The following is a 25,242-nucleotide window of genomic DNA, read 5'->3' as shown; positions in this document are numbered from 1 at the left end:
AAGCCTCTAAAGCATCAGGGACTTTGAGGTTTAAGGCATGGCCCATATCTGAGGATGCTGTCACTCCTGCAGGTTGATGTTCTCCTCCCCCCTGGCCTGGCCTGTGAGGATTTGGAGCATTCTTTGAGCAGACAGGGCTGTAGTGAAGGGGAAAGTCAATAAGTGGCAAGTGTCTGTCCTTCATTTCCTCACTAGTTACATTCTGTGTTCTTAGGTGTTCTGAGGTTATGTTTTCTCCTCCTGGCCTCTCTGTCTGTGCCTCTGCTTTATCTTCTCTCCCCTCATTGTTTCTTTCATTGTTTGGATCGTGAGCAGTGCAGTGAAGGAGCTTTATTTCATCAGGATTAGACCTCAGATATTAGGTTGGTATAAAAGCACAAAGTTGAGAGCCCCATCATTTGCTGTTTGGTCCCCACTGTGAGATCTCAGTGGAGGCAGAGAGCAAACTGCTCAGCCCACCCCCAGCAATGGTCCCTCAGCCCTTTTCTGACACTCATTTCCATCAAGGTGATGCAGAAGAGCAAAAATAACCTTTGCTGCTCCCGAGTCCACAGGACAGCAACGACAACAAAACATTCAGAGGCTTTCAGAGCATCACCCTGAGCAGCCCCAGCCTTGTGGGCCACGTGCATTCTTTGGCTTTAGGGAAGGAAAACACCCTCTGTTGTTTTCAGGAGCATGTGTTGGGAGCATCTGAAGGCTGGAATATGTTGAAGCATATGGCATATAATTCCCTTTCTTCCATTCATAATCTGCAGCAAGATCAGTTCCAGTAAGAACAAGCTCCAGGCTTTCATCTGAAAACATTTCTGTAGCTGTGTCCTTCCAGCAAGCAGTGCTTTCTCTTGAAATACATTAGTAATATCAGATTATTCAGTAAAATGCATGACTTTTCCTTACCCAGCTGATGGAAATGTGATGTTTTACCCCAGGCTGATCAAATCCTTTTAAGTTTCAGAATCATTTAGTTGTGAGTAACTCTCAAAGCCATTGCTCTTTAGCCTGCCTATAAATACTTAAAATCAGTGATGAAAGTAACAGTTCCAGTGGTAACCTGTAATTAAACAGCACAGGAGGCACAAAACCCTGGGCAGATTTCTTACCTCCTATAGAAGGTAACGTTTGGGCTAACCCAGGACCTGGTGACTTAAATTCTGAGCTTTGGTATTTGACATTTTTAGTAGTTATGGGGCATAAACCACGGGAAGATCCCGTGAGAGGAGCTGGTTTTGGGCACCATCAGCTTCCCTGCAGTGCAAATGTTCTCAGCATCAGAGCCTGGCTGTGGAACTTGGCAGTTTTCAGGATGGACTGAGGTACAAACCCTTCTGAAGGTGGGTGTGTTACCAGTTCTGGTTCCACCACAGAACCTGAAGTTTCTTTGTTTAATGTGCTTCAGAAAAGGGCTGAGCTGTCCCTCCAAGGCTGTAAAACTCTAATTATAACACACTGAGCTTTTTACAGCATCTTTCTTGCCTTATTGGAAGACTGTAGGAATAGTCAGATTAAATTAGATTTCTTGGGTGTTGTGCATTAGTTTCTGTTAGCAGATGCTTTAAAAGAAGACACAGGAAACTTTGTTGTGATTATTGAACATCACCAAGACATTTTCCTAATCCTAATGTGCTCCCCCCACCTTTTCTATCAACTGGGCAAATTTGGAATTAAACACAGTTTGCATATTCCTGCTGCACTGCTGGTTTACATCAAAGCAGTTTTATATCCCTGTCACTTGAGAGCACCCAAACCAGCAGGTGTTTGCAACTCTCACATTTTTCAACTCTTTAAAAACCAGGGGTTTATCCTGTAAGGTTTGCTGACTTTTGAGCAGGGAAAGTGTCCCTGTGCCATCACTTCAGAGTGACTATCCATGTAATTAAAGTGAGACACCTGTTTAAGGCAGAGCTGCATTCAGTGGAGTCGAGAAATAAAAATTAGGCCCTGGCTGTACAGATGTTTGAGCAGGAGGTTAAGCATGCCTGTGTTGTCAGGTAATTCTTGTAAGACCACTTGAGTGACTAAAGCAGGTTAAGTGCCAGTATAACAACGTTTGTATTACTGGGGACCACTTTTATTTGGTTCATACCTTAATGAATTAATTTAATTTTGATCTCCAGCGTGTTTGTGTTTATCTAGTCGTTGTGGAGACTCTTTTTGACAGCTGGAGTTGAATCCTAAGTACCTAGAAAGGCTGAGATAACCTAAACTGCTTCCTGGTGACTATTTTAGACAGTTTATATACAAAGTAATATTGAAAAGTTGACTTTGATTGCTTTCCATAAAGTGCAAAGTGAGAGAGAGGATCCCAGCACAAATATACACCCTCTTAAAGCATTTTTCCTGAATGTGCTTGTTGCTTCAAACCTCCATGTGGTTAGAAAAACAAACTTCAGTGCTACGACTTCTCAAATCTGCATTATAAAATAAAATGGAACATACTCTCCCCACGGTAAAATATTATTTGCTAACGTGTTCCAAGAGCTGTGCGAGGCAAAAGGCAGTAAAAGTATCTTTTAAAAGGAAAGAGGAAAAAAAAAAAGGGTTGGATATAAAACCTTGCAGATGTGTTTTCCTGTTCTAGAGAAAAAAGCACCTACTTATTGGAACGAACAGGAGACTCCAAAGAGGATCTGATGGATACAATATTTTCTCTCTTTTGGGAAAGATGAGGTGGAGAAGAAGTTATTAAATGTTTGCTCGTGCATCTGTCAGTTTGAAAGCACTGCTTTGTTCACTGTGATGAGGGTGATGGGTGGGATCTCCGAAGCTCAGTTTGTGAGGGCTGATGAGTGTGGAGGAGCTGCCTCCAGTAAAAAGTGTCTTTATGGTGCCACAGGGAAGGGGGAGAGAAAGAGGTAGAGAGCAGGTAGAGCTCACGATTTTACAGCCCTAAACCCGGGGTTCTGTTTGTTTGCTGATGGAATGCCAGGGATGGGGGAGTTCTGTGATGAGGATCAGTTATTTTATACTTGGGGGGTTTCAATTATTTTGTACTCGGGGGATCAACTTTTTCCAGCTCTCAGGTGGGGAGTTCTTTTCTGAGAGAACCTGGGTGTGGATTATCTAAAACCGGGCTCATAATGAACGTCACCAAAAGCACTCCAGCGCTTTACTCCTTGTCCTGCAGTTTCCCTTCACAGTTTAAAACTCGATGTGCTTTCAGGATTTAGTTGGGGGCACCTGAGCTGCTTTAAGCCTCTCCTATCAAAAGCGTTTTAAAGAATCTCCCCCCTCCGCCCCCCTTAACTTCTGTACGTTCTTACTGCAGTTAAATCGAGAGTTTGTAAATCCAGAGTAGTCTTGCATGAGGCAGAGCAGGATCCTCATCCAGCCCTGTCTGTGGAGCTCCGACTGCCTCCACACCCTCCTCATTCCTCAGTTCAGGACTCAGCCTGGTCCTGTTTCTCGCAGCCCCGTTTCTGTTTCGGGGTATCCCGTGCACGCAAATCTTTGGTTGATGCTTATCTTGGGCTCTTGAAAGTTATTTTCGGGGACTTCTTTGTTTGTCAGATACCGTTATAGCGCCCAAAGTGTGATCGATGTGTGCTTGAGCACGGATGGCTTAAAACTTTAAGCTGTTACCAGCTTGAAGAAACGTTCCTAACGGGCACATTTACTTTTCCGGTGGAGATGTGTTGGAAAAATGAACCTTCCAGGGAGATTAGTGGATAAAGGGGCAAAGATTAGTTATCCTTCTCCATTCCGACACTGATAATTTTAACCTACAATTCGTTCCCTCGAGACACCTGAAGGTCGGTGAATTCTCACAAATTAAATGGAACAAGAATTAAATGCTGCCTTCTAAGTGTCGTCTTTAGGCGCAGTTTAACTTTTTCACCTGACACTTCGCTCCTTAAACGTGAGAGGAAACAATACTAGTTTAAACTTATGCTTTTAAATGCCTTAAGTGTTGTCTCCTGTATGCGTTTCTTCCTGCTGGGAGCTGCTGAGATGTGCCGAGGAGTGAAAGTTGGCTGTGGTGCATGAAACGACGCTGCTAAAAACCCGCTAACAAAGACGAGCATCCCTTCACCACGTCAAAACCGCCTCACCTGTCATTTTGACCCCGGCGTGTGGGAACGAGCGCGGCAGTCTGGAGGGGAACAGCTCTCCCTCCAGAAGGAAATGATCAGCGCTCACCGAACCAGTTGCTTTGCTGGTTTTTTTTTTTAATTCTATTTTTTTTTTTAATTCTATTTTTTTTTTTTTTTTTAGTCAAGAGGAAGAAAATCTCTCGGAGCGACTCACGGAATGAAACCCTGAAAGTTGCGGGGGGCCCGGGGGGGGTGTGAGGGATGCCCGGCTGGCACCGTCCCCCCCCGGGGAAGGGGCTCCGCGGCCGCCCCGCCGCTCCCACCGCGGAGAACCGCGGAGTCGGATCCGCTCCCGGCTCCGAGAGCCCCTTCCCCAAACCTTCGGCCACCGTTTGTGCCCCTAATTGTATTTACGGCACGGAAGATGCGCTGCTGGAGGCTCCCTCCTCTTTCCCGGCAGGTCCTCGCCGGGGCTGGAAGGGTTGTTTTTTTTTTCCTCCCGGAGTTCCGCGGTGCCTTTTACCTGCCGCTGGTTCCGACTCCCCGAGCCGAACCGCGGGAACCTCCAAAGTGCGAATCCCGATTTATCGGCGGCTGCGCGGGTACAAACGCTTCTTTTACCGGGTGAATTTACAGCTGGAGAGTCGGAGAGAAGGGCTTTTCACTCGGTTTAAACACGATCTGGGCTCGAAATGCGGAATCTAGAGCAGGAGCCTGTAATTTCAGAAGTATTTAAGGACTCCTGTCCTTCTGCAGCGTGTCTTAAAGGCGAGAAACTTAGTTGGGGGGGGGGAGAAAATTACGTCCCCTAAAGCGCTGCCTCTTCCCGGAGAGGTGAGACGGCGGGTCCGGGGTCGCGGTGCAGCCCCTGCACCGCTCACAGACCCCCCCGGCATCGTGGGGAGGGCACCCCGGGGCCGACAGCCCCCGCTGGGACCCCCATCTCCTTCCCCACCATGGTGGGGAGGGCACCCCGGGGCCGGGAGGGGACGAATCCCGGCATTTTCTGTGCCTGAAGCGCGGAATTGTGGTGGCAGCTGTTTGGGGCGAGGGGAGCGCGTCCCCTCTGACCCGCGCCCTGCCCTCTGACCCGCCACGAATCCCTAAAAGCGGGGGTCCCCCGGGGCCACGGCACACGAGCCCCTTTTGTTCCCGGCGCTGGCACCGTCCCGGGGGGCTGGAGCCACCGGGCTGGAGCTGAGCGAGCGTCTGGACCCGACCTTGCAGGGACAGGCTCGGCTTTATCCCCGGGAGCGAGAGGCTTCGGTTCTTAGGGAGCGTTCTCTCCTCGTGAATCCATCGGCCAAGGTTACACCGAGCGGGAATTCCGCCCCCCTCCCCTCCCGCCCCTGCCTCAGGTTTGAGAATAAACGCAGGAACTGTCAGTGGCATCGCCAAAAACGATCTTAGGACAAAGAGGGGGCTTCCATTCGAGGAAATGTTCCCACGCCTATTGCGAAATGGTTAAAAAAAAACCAAAAAACCAAAACACAACACCATAATATGCGTTCCCATCGCCTGTATATTTATCTCGTACGCCGTGCTTTTCTCACGGTTTTCTTTTTTTTTTAATTTATCTTACCCCCTTTGGTTGGATCGGGCTTTTTTAGTAGCGAGAAATGGCATCTCAAAGATGCTGAGATCGTATCTGCAAAGACCGGCCTCCCCTCTGTAGCACCGTCAAAATGCCGTTGCTTTTCTCCGACGCTAAAATAACGCCAGGCTCGCCTTTTGCTAACCTGGCAAAATCACTTCCTGCATATTTATCAATTTGGGGAGGTGGGTTAGCATGGCAAATTTCCCTGAACAAAGATTGGGTGAGATGTATCAGTTCATCCAATACCATGTCTGTCACTTATGTAGACAGAATAAATCGGAGTCCCGGCTTTGCCCTCAGTCGTGCCTGAATTAAGGATATATTTTTATGAAAGTTTTATGGGAAGATTTCAATTTGCGATTCTTTTAGGAGAGAACTGCATGAAACTCTATGAAAATAATCTAGTATTTAATAGGTGGCTTTTTGAAATGCGGCCGAACGTGGATGGAAGGAATCCGGATTTATTCCGAAATGGAAATTATAGTTCTATCCCGTTAAAAAAAGCCCAAAAAACCCCAAAACCCCAACAAAGCAGGTTAAAGAGAGGAGCTGCACATAATGAGTCAAGGAAATCCTTGCGCTGTCCCTTTAACCACCGAACATCTGATTCCCTCATCTGGCAGATGGTCTCTGAGCACAGATTTGCATTCATTGTCTTGAAATCTGTTTTCGCGTTGGTGTTATATAGATTTCAGAGGCAGATCTATACACGGATCAGAATACAAAAGGGCCAGGAGGAAAATATCGCCAGGGCAGAGCGGTTTAAAAAAAAAAATAAATTAAAATAAATGCAGGCGTAGGTATCGTCCGGGGTCACAGCGGGCTGGGCTGGGGCGAGCTCCAGTTTCCTTTAATGGGAAATTTTGCCTTCACGGGATGTTATAAAAAGTTTTAAGGCGATATCTGACAGCTCGCGTGGTGTAACTTCGGGCTCTGCCGGGTGCCTCGCAGTGTCTGCCTGGCTCTCGCCCTGCAGGCAGCCCCTTCCTACAACCCCCCCGCGGACCCATTTCGCTCCCTCCGAGCGCTTTTAATTTTTAAATCCCGCGCCCGAAACCAAACCAGCCAACTAAACCTGTGCGGCGGCTTTGGCAGCGCGGCGCGGGCAGGGATGCAGCGATCGCTGCTTTGGAGCCGCAGTTTGTGCCCTCTGGGGCAGCACCCTTCGCTGTGTGGCTGTCGGGCCATCGCGATAAATCATCGCCATAAATCATCACGATAAATCATCATTCCCCTGCCCGGGCTGCGGCTGCCCCAGGGCGGGCGCCGGGAGTGGTTCTCCCGCTCCGGCCCCGCTGCTTTTAGCCCGGTTTGGGCGTTCTGTGCGGGGCTGCCGGGCCAGCACGGTAACCCAGCATCGTAATCCAGCAGGATAACCCAGCACTGTAACCCAGCACGATACCCCAGCACTGTAACCCAGGACGATAACCCAGCACTACAACCCATCACGACAAACCCGCGCTTCCCCTGGCCGGGCTCGGCGGTGCCGGGGCGGGCACCGGGAGTGCTTCTCCCGCTCGCCCCTCTCCGGCCCCGCTGATTTTAGCACAGTTTATGCGTTCTCGGGCAGCACCGTTCTGTGCGGGGCTGCCGGGCCATCACCATAAACCATCACGATAAGCCATCGCGATAAACCCACGGTCACCCTGTCCGGGCTCGGCGGTGCCGGGGCGGGCACCGGGAGCTCTTCTCCCGCTCCTGCCGCTCCGGCCCCGCTGCTTTCAGCCCGGTTTGTGCGTTCAGTGGCAGGACCGTTCTGTGCGGGGCTGCCGGGTCATCCCGGTACCCCATCCCGATCTCCCATCCAGATCTCCCATCCCGGTACCCCATCCCAATCTCCCATCCCGATCTCCCATCCCGGTACCCCATCCCGGTACCCCATTCCGATCTCCCATCCCGGTACCCCATCCCGGTACCCCATCCCGATCCCTCAACCCCTACCCCATCCCGATCCCCCATCCCGATCTCCCATCCCGGTACCCCATCCCGATCTCCCATCCCGGTACCCCCTCCCAATCCCCATCTCCGCAGCCCCGCCGTTCCCAGCCCGTGCTCGGCGGTGCCGCGGGTGGACACCACGGGCTCTCCTCCCTCTCCGGCCCCGCCGCTTTTCGCCCAGCTCGGGCGTCCTGCTCCGGGCCGCCGGTGCCCCCCCGCCATCCCGCCATCCCCCCGCCATCCCGCCATCCCTCCCCATCCCGACATCCCTCCCCATCCCGACATCCCCCCCATCCCTCCATCTCCCCCCATCCCGCCATTCCCCCCCATCCCGACATCCCTCTCCCCTATCGCGACATCCCCGTCTCCCCTTCCCGGGGCGGGCGGGCGGGAGGGGGCGTGGCTAAGCCTCCCCGTCCCGACCAATCACGGCGCGGGATGCAAATGAGACGGCCTTATACGGCGGCGGGCCCCGCCCCGTGCGCGCTCCCGCTCCGCCGTGTGCCGTTGATGGCGCGGGCGCTGCGCGGGCGCGGGCGGGACTACGCGCTGCTCGCTCCGCTCCGTCCCTTCGCCTCCTCTCCGCCGCTTTATCCGCCCCCCTCCGGGTGTTTCTCCCCCCCTCCCTTTCCCGGATTAGGCGGCGATCAATCCTTCCTCCCCGCCGCGGCTGCTGAGGAACAGGTGACCCTCGTTAGCGGTGGGTTCGCGGATGCGGTTCGCTCCTCCAAGGATGGTGGTGCCGGGCGAGGCTCAGTCGGCGTAACTTCTGCTTGGCGAGAGGAGAAACTTTCTGCCCCGGTTCGAAGGCGTTAAAAGCGCGTAGCGTTTAAAAAGCAGAAGAAAGTTGGTTTCAGAGCTGAACTTCACTTTCCTGGGATTTGTGTGTGTCAGACTCAAAGGCTGCGTCGTTTTTTGCTTTTCTTTTTTTTTTTGTATTTTTTTTTTTTCTTCCCTTCTCCTTTATCTCCCGAAAGGAAACTGTTGCTAGTTGGAATAGACTTTTTAAATGTTTGGGATTCAAGATACTTTAGGAAGAGGACCAATTCTGAAAGATAAATCTCTAGGTTCTGAGATGGATTCCGTCAGGTCCTGGGTCAGAAACGTTGGGGTTGTGGATGCAAACGTAGCAGCACAAAGGTAACCGTGACTATTTCTCCCCCACTTTCCCCTTGCGTTTTATTTCTTTTTTCCTTTTTTTTTTCTCCCTTTTTTAAGCAAGCCTTTTCTTTACTCCCTGTTGTTTGCATTTGATATTAAATTTACTCTCTCCCTTTCTGTCCCGCTCCCGGTCTCCTCTAGTCAGTGCAAATTGAAGGTGGTAGCAGTAAGTAGAGCAAGGGAGAAGCGCTCCAAAACCGGAGAGCATCAGTCCTAAAACCCCGTGCAGGGGCTCAGATGACAGCGAGATCGGACCCTTCTTTCGTTTTCCGCACCAGGAAGATGCTGGGGGAGCGGGTTGGGTGTACCCGGAGATACAGAACACTCCTTCCCGCTTCCCGGGGCACGCAGCCGGATAGGAGGGGACCGAGTTAGAATTAACTGAAATGTGGATCTTCCCCCCCAAACCTCCGGCCCATCTTGTTTTTCGTGGCCGAAATGTTCACCCGTGGGTTCGAGGCGGGTGACAGACTAAGCCAGGCAGGCAGAGCAGGCTCTGGGTGAGCAGAGGAGGGCACAGACATCCCGGAGCCCCGCGGGCATCCCTCTGCCCGGAGCACCTGCCCGAGTGTCCGAGAGGTCTCTGCTGAGCCCAGATGCCAGCGAACACCCCGAAACTGTTTGTTCTTTACTTGTTTGGGCGAGTTATCTCCCCCCCCACGCCCGTCTTTTATTTTCTCTCCCCAGCCGAGTCGGCACAGGACAGTTATTCCAGTCTCTTCCCGTTAGGGGTAAAAGGACGAAACCCTTTTAGATATTTTATTTTCCTCCTCGGTCTCTGAACAGCCTTAAAAAAAAAAGTTAAAAAGGAAAAAAAAAAGAAAAGAAAAAAGTAGCAGCGTCGGGGAAGGCTAAATTGGGAACCCCGGGAATAAGTCGGGTTTTATTTAGTAGGGAGACAAGGTGAAGGGCACGAAACAGCAGATGGGACTTCAGCTGAAACAGGGACGTTTTAGAAATAGTACATCCGTGCCCCCACCCACGGCCTGATCCGGGAGCGAGGTTTTCCAAGCGCCAGGGGAGGAGTTATCAGAGTTTTATGGATGTCGATAGACCCTTTAATAAATACGACTGAGGGGAAGGAGGTTTATTCCCGAGGAAACCGAAAGTAAAAGGAAAGGGCTCCTGAGCAGCCTCTAATTCACGGGAGCGGTGGAGGTGCAGCCCGAGGTTGTGCTGCCCGCTGGCATCGCCAGGTTTTTCTGCAGAGATTCGTAATAAACCCAGAAACGCGAGTTTTTACACGCAGAATGAGAGGAAGCCCCAAACTAGGTGCAGTTGTGGCGGATGTGGTGAGTTCACACCGTACCTATTTGGCAAGGGAAACACGGGGAAACATCTGCGGGTCTCCGAAAGAGTCAAAATACTTTTTGTCAGTGCTGTGGAGCTGTTTTGGGGACTGAAAAACAAAGATGTTCTGACTCTCAACTAGGCTGTCAGACGCTTAATCTGTCTATTAAGTAACATGGAGGTGCTCATGTGCGCCTATTTCCTCTGCAGTAAGTAGAAACCGGCTTTAGGGAGAGGGAGCTACAATTAGTTTCGTGAAGAAATAAAGCTGCAGCGAGGGATACTGTGGGTAAGCACAAGCATTTGAATCTTTCCAAGCCGGGAAATGCGTGGGAAACATCCCTGCATTTTCAGCACTCAGGGACAAGATTTGGGCAAGGGCTGATTAACCCGACTCTAAATTCTTTCCGCTTAAATCAGAGACTGAAGTCCCGGGAATCGGTTCAAGTAACTCAGTGACTGAAGACAAACTTCGCTGCCGAGGAAAGTGGCTGCCCCGCTCGAAACTAGTTGTCTCTGCCCAAAATGTGGGTGTCCTCGAGTTGACAGCGCGCCCGTAGGAAAGATTTTAAGGTCGCTTAGTTTTGCCTGCGGGAAAAGGGACTGGGATGTGCAGGGAGCACTTCCAGGCTCCCCGACACCCCGCAGCCACTTCCCACCCCGCTGCATCCCAGCCGCGAGTGTGACGGGCGAGAAAACAGGTAGAGGAGGAAGGGGAACACTCGGTGCATTCAGCAATAACTTCTTTAACACTGAGGGGCTGTAAATGGTTGTTGTCCTCGGGTACAGACAGCGGGGAAAGCCGAACTCCCATTTCAGTGACAGCCCCGTCCCGCCCGGCTCCCGGCGGGGACCGGGGACAGAACGAGCGTGTCCTGCCTTTTCTGTTGTTTTGCTGTTACTGCTGCACAACCTGGTAATGTCTTTGTCTCTCCCCCCTCACCCCATCCCGTGTGTTTCCTCCACAGCGGAGTAGCTTTGTCCAGAGCCCACTTTGAAAAGCAGCCACCCTCCAACTTGAGGAAATCCAATTTCTTTCACTTTGTTCTGGCTCTCTACGACAGACAGGGGCAGCCCGTGGAAATAGAGAGGACAGCTTTTGTGGACTTTGTAGAAAATGATAAAGTAAGGCTTGTTACCTTTCTTCTTCCTCTTCTCCTCTCCAAATTTAATCTTCCCCCCCCAATGAGCTGATAACTTGTAATACCTGTTGTCCCTGACAAAACACAACCAGAGCTTGCTCAGGGTTCAGGTGCTTTCCTGGAGCTGTTGCCTTCTTTGTGCTGCCGTAGTTAAAAAAGCTTGGAAGCCACTGCTATGTCAGGAACACGGTGGGAATTTCATACACCCACTAAAAATGAAATAAAATTCATATGAATTAAAATGCACTTCTTTTTTTCGTACCTATTAGATCTTTATTAGTACCTGAACAGAAGTGGAATCTCACCTGTAATATGTCATATTCCCTGTTGTTTGATTATATATATTTCTTAAGAGTCCAGGATAACTGTCAGGACTTGAAAAACATTTGCTTTTTGTTTTTAAATCCGTGTCTTGACCACTTTGCATTTTTTTCAATTATTTTCTTAGCCAGGGACAAGATTTTTTAAAAATTGTGTATCATAAATAACTATCTTATAGGAAATTGCTGTTAAAAAAAAAAAAAAAAAGAGTAAGAAACATCCCTGTAACACAACCTTCAGGAAACAAATCTCAATAATGACTCAAAATAAGAGATCAGAAACCAAACTCACTGAACTTTCCCCCTGCTTTATATTTGAAATGCACGAATTCTTCTCAGGGTATTGCCCTGAAAAAGTTGAGAGCACAATGGCAAATAAGAGAGGGAGAGAAGTTCTTGAACTCCTGCAGGAAAAGATGTCAGCAGTATTTTGTAGCTTGTCCTGGGTCACTCGGAAGGTTAATACATCCCAATCAGTGGATTCACCTCTCGGAATTTTAATGAACTTTGTTGTCACTTCCATCATGATTATCAGCTCTCTTGCATTTTAAATGTGCCAAGTGGAAGTTCTGGAAGGGTTTTTCTTTAATTCCCCCCTCAGGAGCAAGGCAACGAGAAGACCAACAACGGCACACACTACAAACTGCAGCTCCTCTACAGCAACGGTGAGTCCCCCCCAGCCCTCCCGGGGGCTGCAAAGGCTGGAGGTGCTGCCACTGATTCCTAAAATCCCCAGAAATCCCCCTCCATGAGGCCCCTTCAGCGCTGGGATGGGCCCTGGAGTTTACCTGGGCTTGGGGAACAAAATTCCCCGGGCTTGTTGAGGGCGTTTAATAAAGCTAAATGATGAAATATTAAGGTTTAATACTGAAACTAAACGGGTTTGTGCTGGTGGTGAGGGAAAGGCGCCCGTCCCAACCCTGTTTATTCCTCCTCTCCCTCGCTGTAGGTGTCAGGACCGAGCAGGATCTCTATGTCAGGCTCATCGACTCGGTCACCAAGCAGGTGAGCAGAGCTGGGATGTGCCCCCTTACCCTGTCCCACCTCACCCTTCCTTTCTCCTCGACATCTCCCTGCCTGCTTTTATTCCTCTGCTTCATTTTTGTCTCTTGCTCAGCTCTATCACACACCTGGTTTTGAGGTGAATTAAAAAACAATGCTCTTCAGCCTCTTTTTTTCCCCTCTGTGGACTGCAGGTTTTATCCCCTTTGCCCCAATATTTCTGTAAAGCTCCTTTCCCTGCACATAAAAGCTTTGGGGGGAGATATTTATTTGCCTGAGCAGCGGTAAAAAACCCCTTCCCCTCACACCTGAATGTTATTATAATTAATGCTCCTGGCTGATCCCTTTCACCTGATTTTTGTAGCCCATAACCTACGAAGGACAGAACAAGAACCCCGAGATGTGCAGAGTGTTGCTCACCCACGAAGTCATGTGCAGGTAAGATGACTTTATTTGCTTCCTTAGATGCCAAAAAAGGCCTTTCTGATGAACTTGTAGGTAGGAAGAGTTTGACTTTCGTATTTATTTGTTTTGCTGTTGACGCAGGGAAGTTCTTTGTGTAGGAAGACTTTCTTTTTCACACGTGGGTAATACTTGATTTGGGTTCAAAACAGATATTTGGGGTGTTTTTTGCCTTTTTTTATGCCCTTTTTTTTTCCCCTGCAGGAGATTTAGCAACCACAGCCGTGCTGGTTTTGTTTAAACCAGGCCTTTGCATGTGCTCCTTAAATGGAGACTTTTAGATGCTGATTTCTTACAAAATTCCTTCTCACCTTATGAGAAGGAGCAGTTTAACTTACATATTTTTACCTGGAAACTACAAGGCAGTTTTGTGCAATTTTCTTTGGTGAACTATTTTAATTTTTCCTCAATTAAAGTAACATCATCAGTGCTCTTTAATTTTGCCCCCACCAAAAGAGAAACCCCTCAACCAAAACACAAACCCTTCCTTCCTCTGCGTGTGAACAATATCTAGGGGGCTTCCACTTTTTAATTAAAAATCCACACGGTTTTAGCATGTAAAGTTATAAATTAGAGGGTAAAACGAGGATGTTTTTAATAACATTTGTGTAAGTCTGGAGTTACATGTACCTCATGTATGTACATCGTGCTTCCATGGTAACTTATTACTTTTCCTGCCCTCGTGTAATGACATTTTTTTTCAGTACATACAACAGTGCAAACAGCCAATGCTCTTATATTAAAACATGTTAAATTGTGCATAGAATGTTCCTTCATAGCACGGGAGGCAAACCCCAGTCCTGACCTTTATTAAACACGGGTTGGGATTTATTGTATCGGTGGGAGAGGGTTAAGTTTTCAGACTGAGTGTTGCTTCTTTTAATGGTGCAGTTTGCTACTTGATTTTTTTATTTATTTATTTATTTAATTTTTTTTTATTATTTCTTTTAAGTTAAGAGCAGCTTATTTGGGCAGAATTTTTGTCAAGGGAAAGTCTCAGTTTTGGTACTTCATTATTTCAACGATTCTGTTACTTTATATACTAAGAATCAAGTTTATGCATATTATTTATCTCTTGTGCTTAGCTCTCATTAATTAAAAAAACGAGCTTTTGACCAACATTTCCATATTTATGCCCCAACACAACGTATATCACACATGAGGGATGCAGAGGATGGGCTTCACAAGGACCTGTAGATGTGGTAGCAAAGATCAAAGGTCTATAAGTTACTTTATGGCACGTCTAGAACTTGTGTATGTATTTTATATATATATATATATATAAATCTATACTGTTCAAAGTCTTCACTGTAACTAGGTGGGCACTAGAGAAGAAAAACCTGCATTGTGCAATTAGGTTGTGGTCTGTGCTAATAAAATAGCAGTGGCCACACTTCAGCCCTCCCCACTCTCCCTGTGCAAAGTGCAGCTCGGGCTTAAAATATTCCAGCACCTCCTCACCCAAACGGACTTGTTGGAATTCAAACCAACCTGGCTTTTCTCTTGCTTCTTGGCCGTGCCTTTCTGGCATCAAATGCTCTTTTTGAGGTACCTGATGCCTGTAAACACCCCCCGTGCTCGATTTAGGGCTGCACAAAATCCACCCCGTTATTCTGATTACACAGAGCTCTCCTGCCCGATGGACCATCCAGGGCAGAATCGCAACTCGGGGACGTCCTTGCCGTGTAAAACACAGATCAGCGCGGGAAATCAAAGGCTTTCTGTAACCTAATCAAGACATTTGAGTTTTTAAACGCCGCGTTTTCCTCGAGTGCCTCCGCCGGGTGCTCTGAAGAGGCATCACTTTGAATAACGCCAGGGGAACGGCTCCGGCTCGAGCCGAACTTGACATTTTATTTTATTTCTTTTAAGTACAATAATCAAATCTCCCTCATTGTGAGCTCCTTAAGTGGCGGCATCAATTTTTAAAGGCCCTGGTTTAGTTCGCATTAGGAACAGTAGATAAAAATTTAATGCACTGTACCCACTCTGCTGTCCAAGCTGATGCCTCCTGCTCTTAAAAAGGAAAAACAAGAAGGGTCTGTCTGTCTTTCTGCTCTTCTTCCACTGGTTGAAGGTAGGCTTTTTTTTTTGAGGGGGTCGTTTTTATAATCACACACAGAGATATTTTTGCTTTACAGGGACAAACACACCCGTAACTCAGCATTTCCCCCCCCCAGACAGTGACAGATGCATCTGAGCAGCAAAGTTGTCTAAATATTGATGTGGCTGCACCAATCTGTCAGACACCCCCGGAAAGTTCACCCCTCAACTCCCAACAATCAGTGCTTCCCGTGCCAGGCTCTATTTCTTTATTTATTTATTTGCCCATTTGAAATTTTCCCATTTCCATTATTCCTATTCCCCATTATTCCAGCCTACCATGGGTGGGTTTACATGGAATAACACAACCCCGCTTGGAAATCAAGGTAAACACCCTCCTCTGCCGGAATAACTTTATTTCCACCCCCCTACGACCCCCCCGTTCCCTCTTCTTCTCTTTCTCCCAATTATCGACTAAGAGGAAAGTAGTTGTTATGCTGCTGCCAGCAACCCCCTCTGCCCCCAATGCTCAGAGGGTTAAAAGGTATTATAATTTGAACAGAAGTAGTCTCAGGCCTACAGCTGGCTAATAACAGAGTTGTATTGAGTGCGAGCGAGCCCCACAGCTGTGACTTTCGCCACAAGGCTCAGACTAGACGGGAGCTCTAATCAGCTGGGCCAGGCGGCCGCTGGGGCCCGTGTCTTTATCGGCCAGATGGTGTGAATTTAGACACTTTTGTTATGCAATTGCAGGGAGGAGTTGGGGGAGAAGAAAACAAAACAAAGGCCACCATGCTGTGAGCTTATTTGAGTTTGAAATTAGAGACAGATTTTTTTTTTATTTATTTATTTATCTACTTATTTATTTATTTTATTCATTTATTTATTTTATTTATTATATTTATTTATTTAATTTATTTATTTTTATTTATTTAACTTATTTACTTTTATTTATTTATTTAATTTATTTAATTTATTGTATTTATTTATTGTATTTATTTATTGTATTTATTTATTGTATTTATTTATTGTATTTATTTATTGTATTTATTTATTGTATTTATTTATTGTATTTATTTATTTATTTATTTATTTATTTTTAATTTTGGTGTCGGAGGCTGAATTTTCTTAAAGCCGTTTTAGGATGGAAGTTTGGCTCTCTGGGCACTCGAATTGTAGGGCTGGTGTTGTCTCTTCCTAACACAAACCACCATTTTCATGATATAGATCTAATTAGAGGAGAAAGTATAACAACAAAAGGTGTGGAAAGCAGAAGTCTTCAGCCTTGATATTCTTGTCTTAAGCATCATTAAAAAGTGTGTTCCCAGCCCAACATTGTAGCAGAAATGTAAATATTGGGGAAGTCACACCAATAATTTACTCAAAGACCCTGGACCACTTATTTGAGTTTGAAATTAGATAGATTTTTTTTTTTTATTTCTTTTTATTTTGGTGTTGAGGTGAGAGTAGGATGAACTTTTAAAGCCATTTTAGGCAAGTGTGAGGATGTAAGTTTGGCCTTCTGGACACTCAGTTTGTAGGTCTGGTGTTGTCTCTTGGAGCTTTTGGTTTTCTGGGTTTGTTTTTAGTTCTTTCCTGGACCATTCAAAACATAAACCACCACTTTCATCATATAAATCTAATTAGAGGAGAAAGTATAGCAACCAAAAGTGTTGAAAATAGAAGTCTTCAACCTTGACATTCTTGTCATAAGCAAGTGAGCATCTCTAAAGCCCAGCATTGTGGCAGAAATGTAAATATTGGGGAAGTCACCCCAATAATTTGCTCCAAGAGAATCTTGTAGTTTAGACCCTGGACCACTTCTTTGAGTTTGAAATTAGAGAGATTTATTTTTTTATTTCTTTTTATTTTGGTGTTGGGGTGAGGGAAGTTGGGAGCTGAATTTTTAAAGCCATTTTAGGCAAGTGGGAGGATGTAAGTTTGGCTTTCTGGAGAATATTCACATAGAATATTATAGGTTTGACCCTGGACTACCAGAGTTTGGGGTTTTTGGTTTTTTTTCTTATGGGTTTGGGCTCTGGAAGTGTTACAGTCAAAGGGGACAAACCCCATCACTCTGAGAAAAATCTGTGACCCCAAAGGGATAAGAATGTAGATGTTGGTAAAATGCTTGGAGAACTTCAGCTGCAAGTTTGGAAAGAAAGTGTTTATATATTAAAAATGTGAAGTTCAGAACTGCAGTCATTGGGAAAAGGAAAAAAAACCAAGGTGCACTTATTGCAGGACCCATATAGGTTCAATCTCACATAACTCATCCTAAAAAACTCTGCCAAGGAATGGCAACATCCCTGGAAGTGTGGATGAGGTGGAGGGCAACCAGAATTATTTTAACAGCCACCTGCAAAAGTGACACGAGTAAAGGATATTTCATTTAATCTTATGGCAAAGAGGGGAAGCCACTGCTCTTTCAGCTGTCAAAAAAACCAAAGGGAACACGACAGAAGTATTTTTAAAATTGAGTTCCTTTTGCTGCTTTATTACAGGGACACATAAACCAGCAAGGCATTTATTCCCAATGTTATTTTCGATGCCTCCTTCTATTGGACACGTCAGAGAACATGCCAAATTTCTGTTATTCTGAGAGGGTTCTCTGCTTTTTTTGGGGTGGGTTTGTTATTATTTTCTCCTTCAGAAAACATCTCTCATCCTGGCTTTCAGTACAAAAATACCCCCATTCTTTAGAAACAACTCTTAGAGCAGGGGAAATACATAAAAGAGGCACTTAAAATAAAGTTGGGAGAAGGAGGGAGTAGGATATTCTGAGCTGGTATGAATTTCCAGAGCTGCACTGAAGTCGATGGAGCCCTGACAATTTACAGCAGCTCCAGGGGCTGCCCCAGGGATTTTTAAATATTTAGTGTCTCCTTTTATTTTAAAAGGATTGGCATCGATGAATAAGTGCAGGGTTGAGGCAATGCAGGAATGTTGAAACACGTGGAGCTGTTATTCAAACAGAGCTGCCACTTCCAGCTCGTCTCACTGGGCAATTCCTGGGAACAGGAGATTCCTGGAACACCCTGGAAGTGCAGGAGGAAGTGCAGGCACTTGGAATTTTTCACATCTGAGAGAGTTTTTTGTCTAACTGCTCGTTTTAGAGGTTTATAATTGAATATTAGGCATATCAAGGAAAAAAAAAGCCATTTCCATATTTTATACTGAGTTCAAGTATTTTATTGAAATTATTGGGTTTTTTTAATTTTATTTTTGATCCCTCTGCTCCCTGGCTGGAAAACTGTGGGATTCAGAGTGACTGGAGAATTCCATGGGTGTATTCAGCACCTCTCACACCCCTGCACAAAAACCTAAAGAATTTCCCCATTTCATGTGTAAATTTGAATAATCTCTGCAGGATGAAACATCATTGGGAAAGACATTTGAGTGACTTAAGGCACAACCTGATCTGGTGATTTTTGAGGGATATTGGGCTTCTAAGAGAGTCTTCTTAAAGTTTTGGGGGCCTCAGTCCTTCCCCTCCCCTGTTGGCTTTGGTTGGAACAATCTCCTTGAGCATGAAAACAGCTTCAATCTTCAAACAGATTTTTGTGCTGCTACAAATTATTAAAATTGTGATTTTTTTTTTTTTCAGAGTAAAGGCTGTTTTTAAAGTCTATTAAACTTTTGGTACTCAGCTGCTCTATGTGCAAGGACCATCACCCATGTCAATGGGTATATAAATTAAAATAAAGATAAATTGTCTCTTGATTTTAATATTATTTTTGAATTAATTAATATTATTATTATTATAAAAAGTGTATAAATATATGCTTAATCTTAAGGTCTTATTGCAAAGGGATTGCAAATGCCAATCTGGAAAACATCCCTTCAGATCCTTACTGGGATCTAAGTGTGTTCAGCTTCTGGTTTTTCATTTAGCCTTGAAGTTTAAACTTAAGTTGAGCATAAAACTTACACACTACTTGATATTTAATAATCAAAAAATCAGTTATTGCAACAGAACAAACCATTAGGCTGCTTATAGTCAGTTCTAACCCCTTTTGATGGACTTTTAACCCTCCACAACAGGTGCTGCTCGTGCCTGTAACGACATCATGGCATCTGTTGATCACTTATTGTATTTCTAAATATCCCTTTAGTCTAAAGTGTGACCACATTGCTGCTCCTTTCTGGCTGGGAAATCCAAAAAAGGATCGCAGGGATCCAAGTGCCCAAATCCAGCTGGGACCAGCCAGGACTCGGGCACCCAATTCCCTGAATTCTTCTCCCTCCTGGAACGCCCAGCCAGAATTTCCACCCCTCTGGAGCCCCGAGGGTTTGCTGGAATATTTCATCTGATTTCTCTGCTGTGAGCTGTCCCAGCAGTTCCTTAATTTGGGTTTTCTTTCCCTCTCCAGCCGGTGCTGTGAGAAGAAAAGTTGCGGCAACAGGAACGAGACTCCGTCCGACCCCGTCATCATCGACAGGTAGGAGATGAACCTTCCTGTTCAAAACCATCCCAGAATTGTTGTTCCCACTCTGAGGCATCTTTCTTGCTGGTTGTCTGTCGGTCTCTGCCCCTTGACAAAGTTGGTGTTTAGTTTTTCAGTCGATGTTGACGTTTATTTTTCCGCGGGTGTCGTTTTTTGTGGGGGCCAAATATTCCCTGTGTGCACCTGGGATGCACTTTCTGCTCCCAGGGGATGTGATCCAGCTGGATTATTGAAGGGAGACAAAGCTCTGAGCAGCCTGGCAGCTTCAGTGATGTTCCTTAACAAAAAGAAAACACTGTTTTTGTAGAAATGTGGGGAGGAAGGAAGGAGTAAAGGCAAAGGTGGGACCCATCAGGGGGGATTAAAACACAGTCTGAACAATTTTAGGCAGAACAGCTGCTTCAAATATTACTCAGGTCCAGGTTCTTTTGCCAATTTACAGGTAATAACATCAATAGGGGAGAGCAGCAGTTTCCTAAATCATGAGCTGGTACGTTAAAGGTTGTGTTTGGTGTAAGAAAACTTGCCTGTGGAACTCACTGGGTCAGCAGTGCTTGAGATCTGGAGCTCAGCAAGGTTCAAACAGGAGAAATCAGAACAGGCAGAGCTGTTTCAGAAAGGAGCACAAACAAGCAAGGGCTCCAGAAGGAGAACAGTAAATAAGGAAGAGCCAGGAAGAAATGTCTCCCCCCAGATTATTCTGCAGTGCCTGTTTAAAGAGTTCCTTCTCCCTGAAGCAGCTGGTACGAGGGGCCAGTGGAGAGTTGCTGCTGGAGTGGATTGATTGTGGATTCAGTTTTTATGTCTGTCTGTGTCTGGTGTGTTCCATCTCCAGCCTAATAAGCATTATTTTGTTGTGGTATTGCTTGTGAATTTTCTTTGGCATTCAGAGACGGCCAAGCTGGTTTGAATTAAAGAACTACAATTGTTTCCTTAATTTTTTCATCCTGGTAAATCTAAATAATTTTGGAACTCTGCTGTGATGGGGTTCTTCCACTCCCTTTACCCTCATGGTTTTCCCTTTTAATTCTGTGCTTACAAGTTGTGCTTGGGGCCAGAGCTGGTTGGGTGGGTGTGGGGGGCAATTTCCTGACTGGAAGCACAAGTCTTGGATGTGCCATCTTGACCTTTCCTAAGAAATTTCGAGCTTATTTTTGGCTGTGTTGATGTTTTGCTGTGAAATCTGCATTTGGGAGCTTTCCAACCTGAAGTCTGAATTTTGTAAAGCCCATGTTGCTGCTGGGGGAGCAGAATGATGTCAGGCACTGTCTTTCCCTGGGATTTAAGCCCAGGAAAGGGGTAGTTCCTGCCCTTACCTGAATTTCTGTCATCCTGAGCAAGCTGTCCAGCCTTGTGCAAAATGAAGGTTCTGATGCTTTCTGTGAGGATTTGAGACCTGCTGATGTGAAAGGCAATGGGAGGGGAAACTCTTAGAAACCACAGGGTTATTCTTTTGAACAACTGTGTGTAAAATGTGCATCACAAGGGACCTGAGTGCTCAGTGAGCCCTAAACCTTCCCTAAGTTCTGCTCTAAGCCCAGAACTTCCTGCTAACAGCAACAGGCATTCCCTGGGCATGGAAGCATCCTGGAGGTTCAGGCTGGCACTTTATTTCTGTGTGTTGGTCCTTCCCTTTCACCCCTCTGTGTGTGTCTCAGTTGCACGTGAAATCTGGAGCTCAGCAAGGATGGGTGAGGGCAGGAAGGGGGCCAGCCTGATAAAGCTGCTGCTTTTGGGTTTAAAGGCATTTAAAGTCATTCAGAAATGACTCCAGATCTGCTCTGCTCTCTGGAGGGGACACGTCTCAGTGAACAGAGTGGGGAATAAAAGCTAAACTCAAAGCTGAATATTTCTCTTTTTTTTTTTTTTACCACTAACCTGCAATTCAGTGTCAAGCAGTGACTCCTTCTCCTGTACAGTTATTTCTGCACAGCTCTTTCTGTTCCCCCTCTTCACCCAGTCCAACAAGGCTTGAGCAGCCAGGGCTCATCCTGGGCACTGCACCTGAATCAACACTTGCCATGCAGGTACAACCCCAGAGTTCTGGCACAGAGGAACCCTTGGCTGGTCTGGCACCCTCCCAGATTCCCCCAGCAATAAGTACAACTGCTTGGGAGTTCAGCTGCCCAGCCCACTCACCCAAAATACACACAATGGGCAAATTTTTTTGTCTTACAACCAAGCAGAAAACGTTTCTGCAGAGTCCTGCATGCTCAGAACTCGGGGACCTGGGCAGCACTGCTTTTATTTATTTAGGAGGGGGCTTCATATGGCTTCTTTACAGGAACACTTTCATGCTTAAGGACTTGGTAGCCAGTGGAATTGAATTTCTGAACTGCAATTTGCACCCCTGGTGATCATGTGGGTCACTAAATAAGATTTTCAGTCCGTTATTTCTTTCATGGTGTGGTTTTTTTACTTATTTTAAAGCAAATTACAGGTTTTCTTTAAGTAATAATTGGAATGAAGGTGTTTTTTCCTCTGTTTGAAGTGATAGGTAAATGTAAAAACACAGCTACCACGTTGTGACAGGTCCCCAGAGCAGTGAGACAAGTGAAGTGGGGAGAGAAGGGATGGCAAAAATGCATTTGTGTGGTGCAGAGCTGTGTCTAAACAGGGTGTGCACAGTGAGACAGGCCCAGGGCTTTCATGGATTGGGATCACAGGATCATTGAGGCTGGAAAGATCTCCCAGGTCATCGAGTTCAACCACTAACTGAACATCCTCCACCAGCAGTACAGTGATTTCTCCTTTATTTGTTTCTCTCCCCACTTTTTGGGCTTCCAGAAGTCAATTCTCAGACTGTTGTGCTGCTTTACCTGCTCACTGCTGGAGGCAGACACAGTTCCTTGGTGTTCCCCAAGTCCAGGGGGCTTGTTATCCCTGTTTGGAAAGGAAGAAACAGTTCAGTGGGAAAGAAATGTCGGCCATGTGGTTGTTGTTGGTGTTCTTTTTTTCTTCTCCTTGAAAGAATTCCAAAAGTTCTTATGCTGAATAAAACATTTCTGCAGTGACCTTTGCTCTGGGGACTGGATTTAGATCCCAAGGACCTCGCAGTTATTTTTCCACTGGCTCTTGGAAACGAGGATGTTTCTGTAGGAAAAGGAGCTTCTTCCCCAGAATTCAGTGTGTGCCTTGTCCCACAGACAAAGCTCTGCGGGGCACATTGGAATATTTAGGTTCTTGTGGTGTTCTGAGTCAGAATTTCAGGGTAACTCTGACCAGACTCTGGTTTCCCAGCGATGACACAGCTCAGCTCCTGCTGTTGCAGACATTAAACCCCACATGATCCCCCCTGCAGCAGAGCACTGAAAACACCCTTGGAATCACATTTTTAACCCACAATCATTCTCACTCTGGGTTTTTTAGACAACACGAGCCACCACCGGTTCTCAAAACCTCCCAACAAGCTTTAACTTGGTGTCCAGGAGCCAAATTAACCCGTGTTAATTGGGTGTGGTTCGGTGTCTGTGGGATTGGGAGCTTTAAGAGACTTCAGAAATGTAAATGTTGGGTTTTTTTCCCCCCTCCCCTCATGGCTCAAGTGGTGGTTCTCGAAGTTCCTTGTGGTTCCCAGAAATCACAGCGTGATTTTTCTGATGTTTCTTTTATTGGAAGCACAGAAAGGGATTTGAAGTGGAGGGGTTGGAGGGCTTTTGGATAGAAGGGTGGAAGCTCCTTCTTTTAAAGGTGATGCTTCCAAATGAAAACTGTGTTTTCTCAAGCCTGGATCACAATTATTTAGTTTGTTGCCTTCCCCACCTCAGTTCTGCACATAACAAGGAACTTGGTGTTAGGGTTAAGAGGTTGTGGATGCTACAAATTAACTTAATTCCTCACTTTAATGCAGATTTTCTCTCTAATTTTAGGTGATCTGTGTGGCTTAGGGTAGAAATTTCCCATTCATCAAACAGGAGCGATCTTTTGATTTTATTTTTCTTTGTGTTTCTTGAAGATTTAAGCTCTTTAGAGAAGGTCATTTCATGTGCTTGTTACTCTTGGTGCTTTAATGAGTTTACTGAGACTGTGATCTAATTGAAGCCTCCAAGGTACTGGGGAGAATTGGGTGACTTTTTTTGGTTGAACAGTTTATTTGCTCTTCTTTTTTTTAAATTTTTTTTATTTTTTTTCCCTTTTTAACAGAGAGAAACAGTCAAAAGACATTTCTATGTGAGTCAAACGAAACCTCTTAAGAATCAAAAGGAAGTTTTATGCAATTCAAACGAAATGTCTTCATTGCAGTAAAAATGCAGCATCACTGGGGTGGGACAGATTTTTTTTGTTGCTGCAGGGGAAATTACTGGGAACAGCCCAACAAACTGAACACAAGCCCTCTGTAGGCTCTGCCTTCTTGGTCTTCTGCTGTCTTTGGGCTCATGGAACAAAATCATTCAGCTCAGATGCTTTCCCAGCCTGAGACCTCGAGTCCAATCCCTCCTGCTTTTATCCTAAACTCTTCCTGGTTGTCCCAGAAGGAGTTTAATGTGTGTTGTTACAACATTTTGCTTATTTGTTTATTGTGATTTATTTATTTAACGTGTCTTGTTACCACATTTTACTTGTTTATTTATCGTGGGGCAGGTGGATGGGGTTGGAGGGGATTGTTGGGATGTGGGGAATGTCAGTGTGGGTTGGGATGGGCTCTGACCAGTGAGGGTTAGATGGCACTGCCTGGCACCAGCTGAGCACTGGGCACACTGGTTTCAGGGGGTGGGGAACTGCAGCATCCATCAGCTGACACGTGCTCTCAGCATTTAGGGGGTTATGGTTATTATTTAACAAAAAAACCACCCATTCCAAGCCATGAGCACAGCTGGCAGCTTGTCAGCATCTCTGGGAAGAAGCAGAGGAGCCTGGATGACATTCCTGGGCCGTGGGGGTCCAACCCTTCCTGCACAATCAGGGCACCAGGGATGGAGGTTTCCTTCCCTGCTGCTCCCTGCCCTACCTGCTGGATGGATAAGCAGAGGAGGGAGCTCTCCCTGGACCCCTGGCACTCTCCCTGGATCCCTGGCACTCTCCCTGGATCCCTGGCACTCTCCCTGGATCCCTGGCACTCTCCCTGGATCCCTGGCACTCTCCCTGGATCCCTGGCACTCTCCCTGGATCCCTGGCACCTTTCACAGGCACTAAAGCTCCCTTTGGAAAGGCAGCTGTTGGCAGCCTCCAACCCTGGGACCTGCAGTGTCCAAGTGCTCTGTGTGAGGTGTCCACCACAACAGGGTTGGGCTTTACATCTTCTGTGACAGGTTGTGTGTCCCTCCATCCACAGTTCCCCATCCCTAAAAATGGCATCTTCCATTTGGAAGGATCTAACTTGACCTAAGTGCAGAATTCTGGCCATCCTGTTCCTTTTCCCTTTTTCTTTGTTTCTCTTTCCCCTTCTTTCCTCTTAATCTCAGCCATCTGAAAAGGACTTTATCTCTTTCATCCAGGATTTATTCCTTCCATCCATCATCCCTTTATCCAGGATAAATGCCCTTTTGGGCTGAGCAACACGAGGTTGTTTCCCAAAGCTCAGGGGCAGAACAACCTGAATGGAGAGATCTGGATCCCATTCCCACCACCCCAGAGCTGCCCTGTCCCCTCAAGTCACACAAATCCCTGCCTCAGTTTCCCCCCTCAAAAGCCAAGCATTAGCAACTACCTGGCTGTGGAAAGTGGTTCCAGGCCCTTGGACAGGAGTTTTTGGGTTTGCTGTTCATGTTTGTGCTGCCAGGAGGGTTTAACCTCCGTGACAGGGTCCCGTTGTGTCTCAGTTTGAGACCCTCAAAAATCCGATTTCCAAGTTCAATTTCCTTGCTC

General features: G+C 46.4%; 1 protein-coding gene across 1 annotated transcript in view; it reads left to right on the top strand.

Moving 5' to 3' along the window:
• Window positions 1-8,008: 8,008 nt before the first annotated feature.
• EBF2 (EBF transcription factor 2) overlaps window positions 8,009-25,242 on the top strand; it is a 137,660-nt gene continuing 120,426 nt past the window's right edge. The window contains exons 1-6 of the mRNA XM_051811853.1: window positions 8,009-8,709; window positions 10,989-11,145; window positions 12,084-12,147; window positions 12,432-12,487; window positions 12,849-12,922; window positions 19,363-19,431. Of these exons, the coding sequence (XP_051667813.1) occupies window positions 8,579-8,709; window positions 10,989-11,145; window positions 12,084-12,147; window positions 12,432-12,487; window positions 12,849-12,922; window positions 19,363-19,431 (551 nt within the window). The 5' untranslated portion in view covers window positions 8,009-8,578. The remainder of the gene's footprint in view (window positions 8,710-10,988; window positions 11,146-12,083; window positions 12,148-12,431; window positions 12,488-12,848; window positions 12,923-19,362; window positions 19,432-25,242) is intronic.

Source organism: Manacus candei, unplaced genomic scaffold (genome assembly GCF_025592945.1).
Source record: "Manacus candei isolate 608988 ecotype Guabito, Panama unplaced genomic scaffold, ASM2559294v1 h1tg000084l, whole genome shotgun sequence".
NCBI lineage: Eukaryota > Metazoa > Chordata > Aves > Passeriformes > Pipridae > Manacus > Manacus candei.
This window is presented reverse-complemented; position numbering and strand designations above follow the sequence as displayed.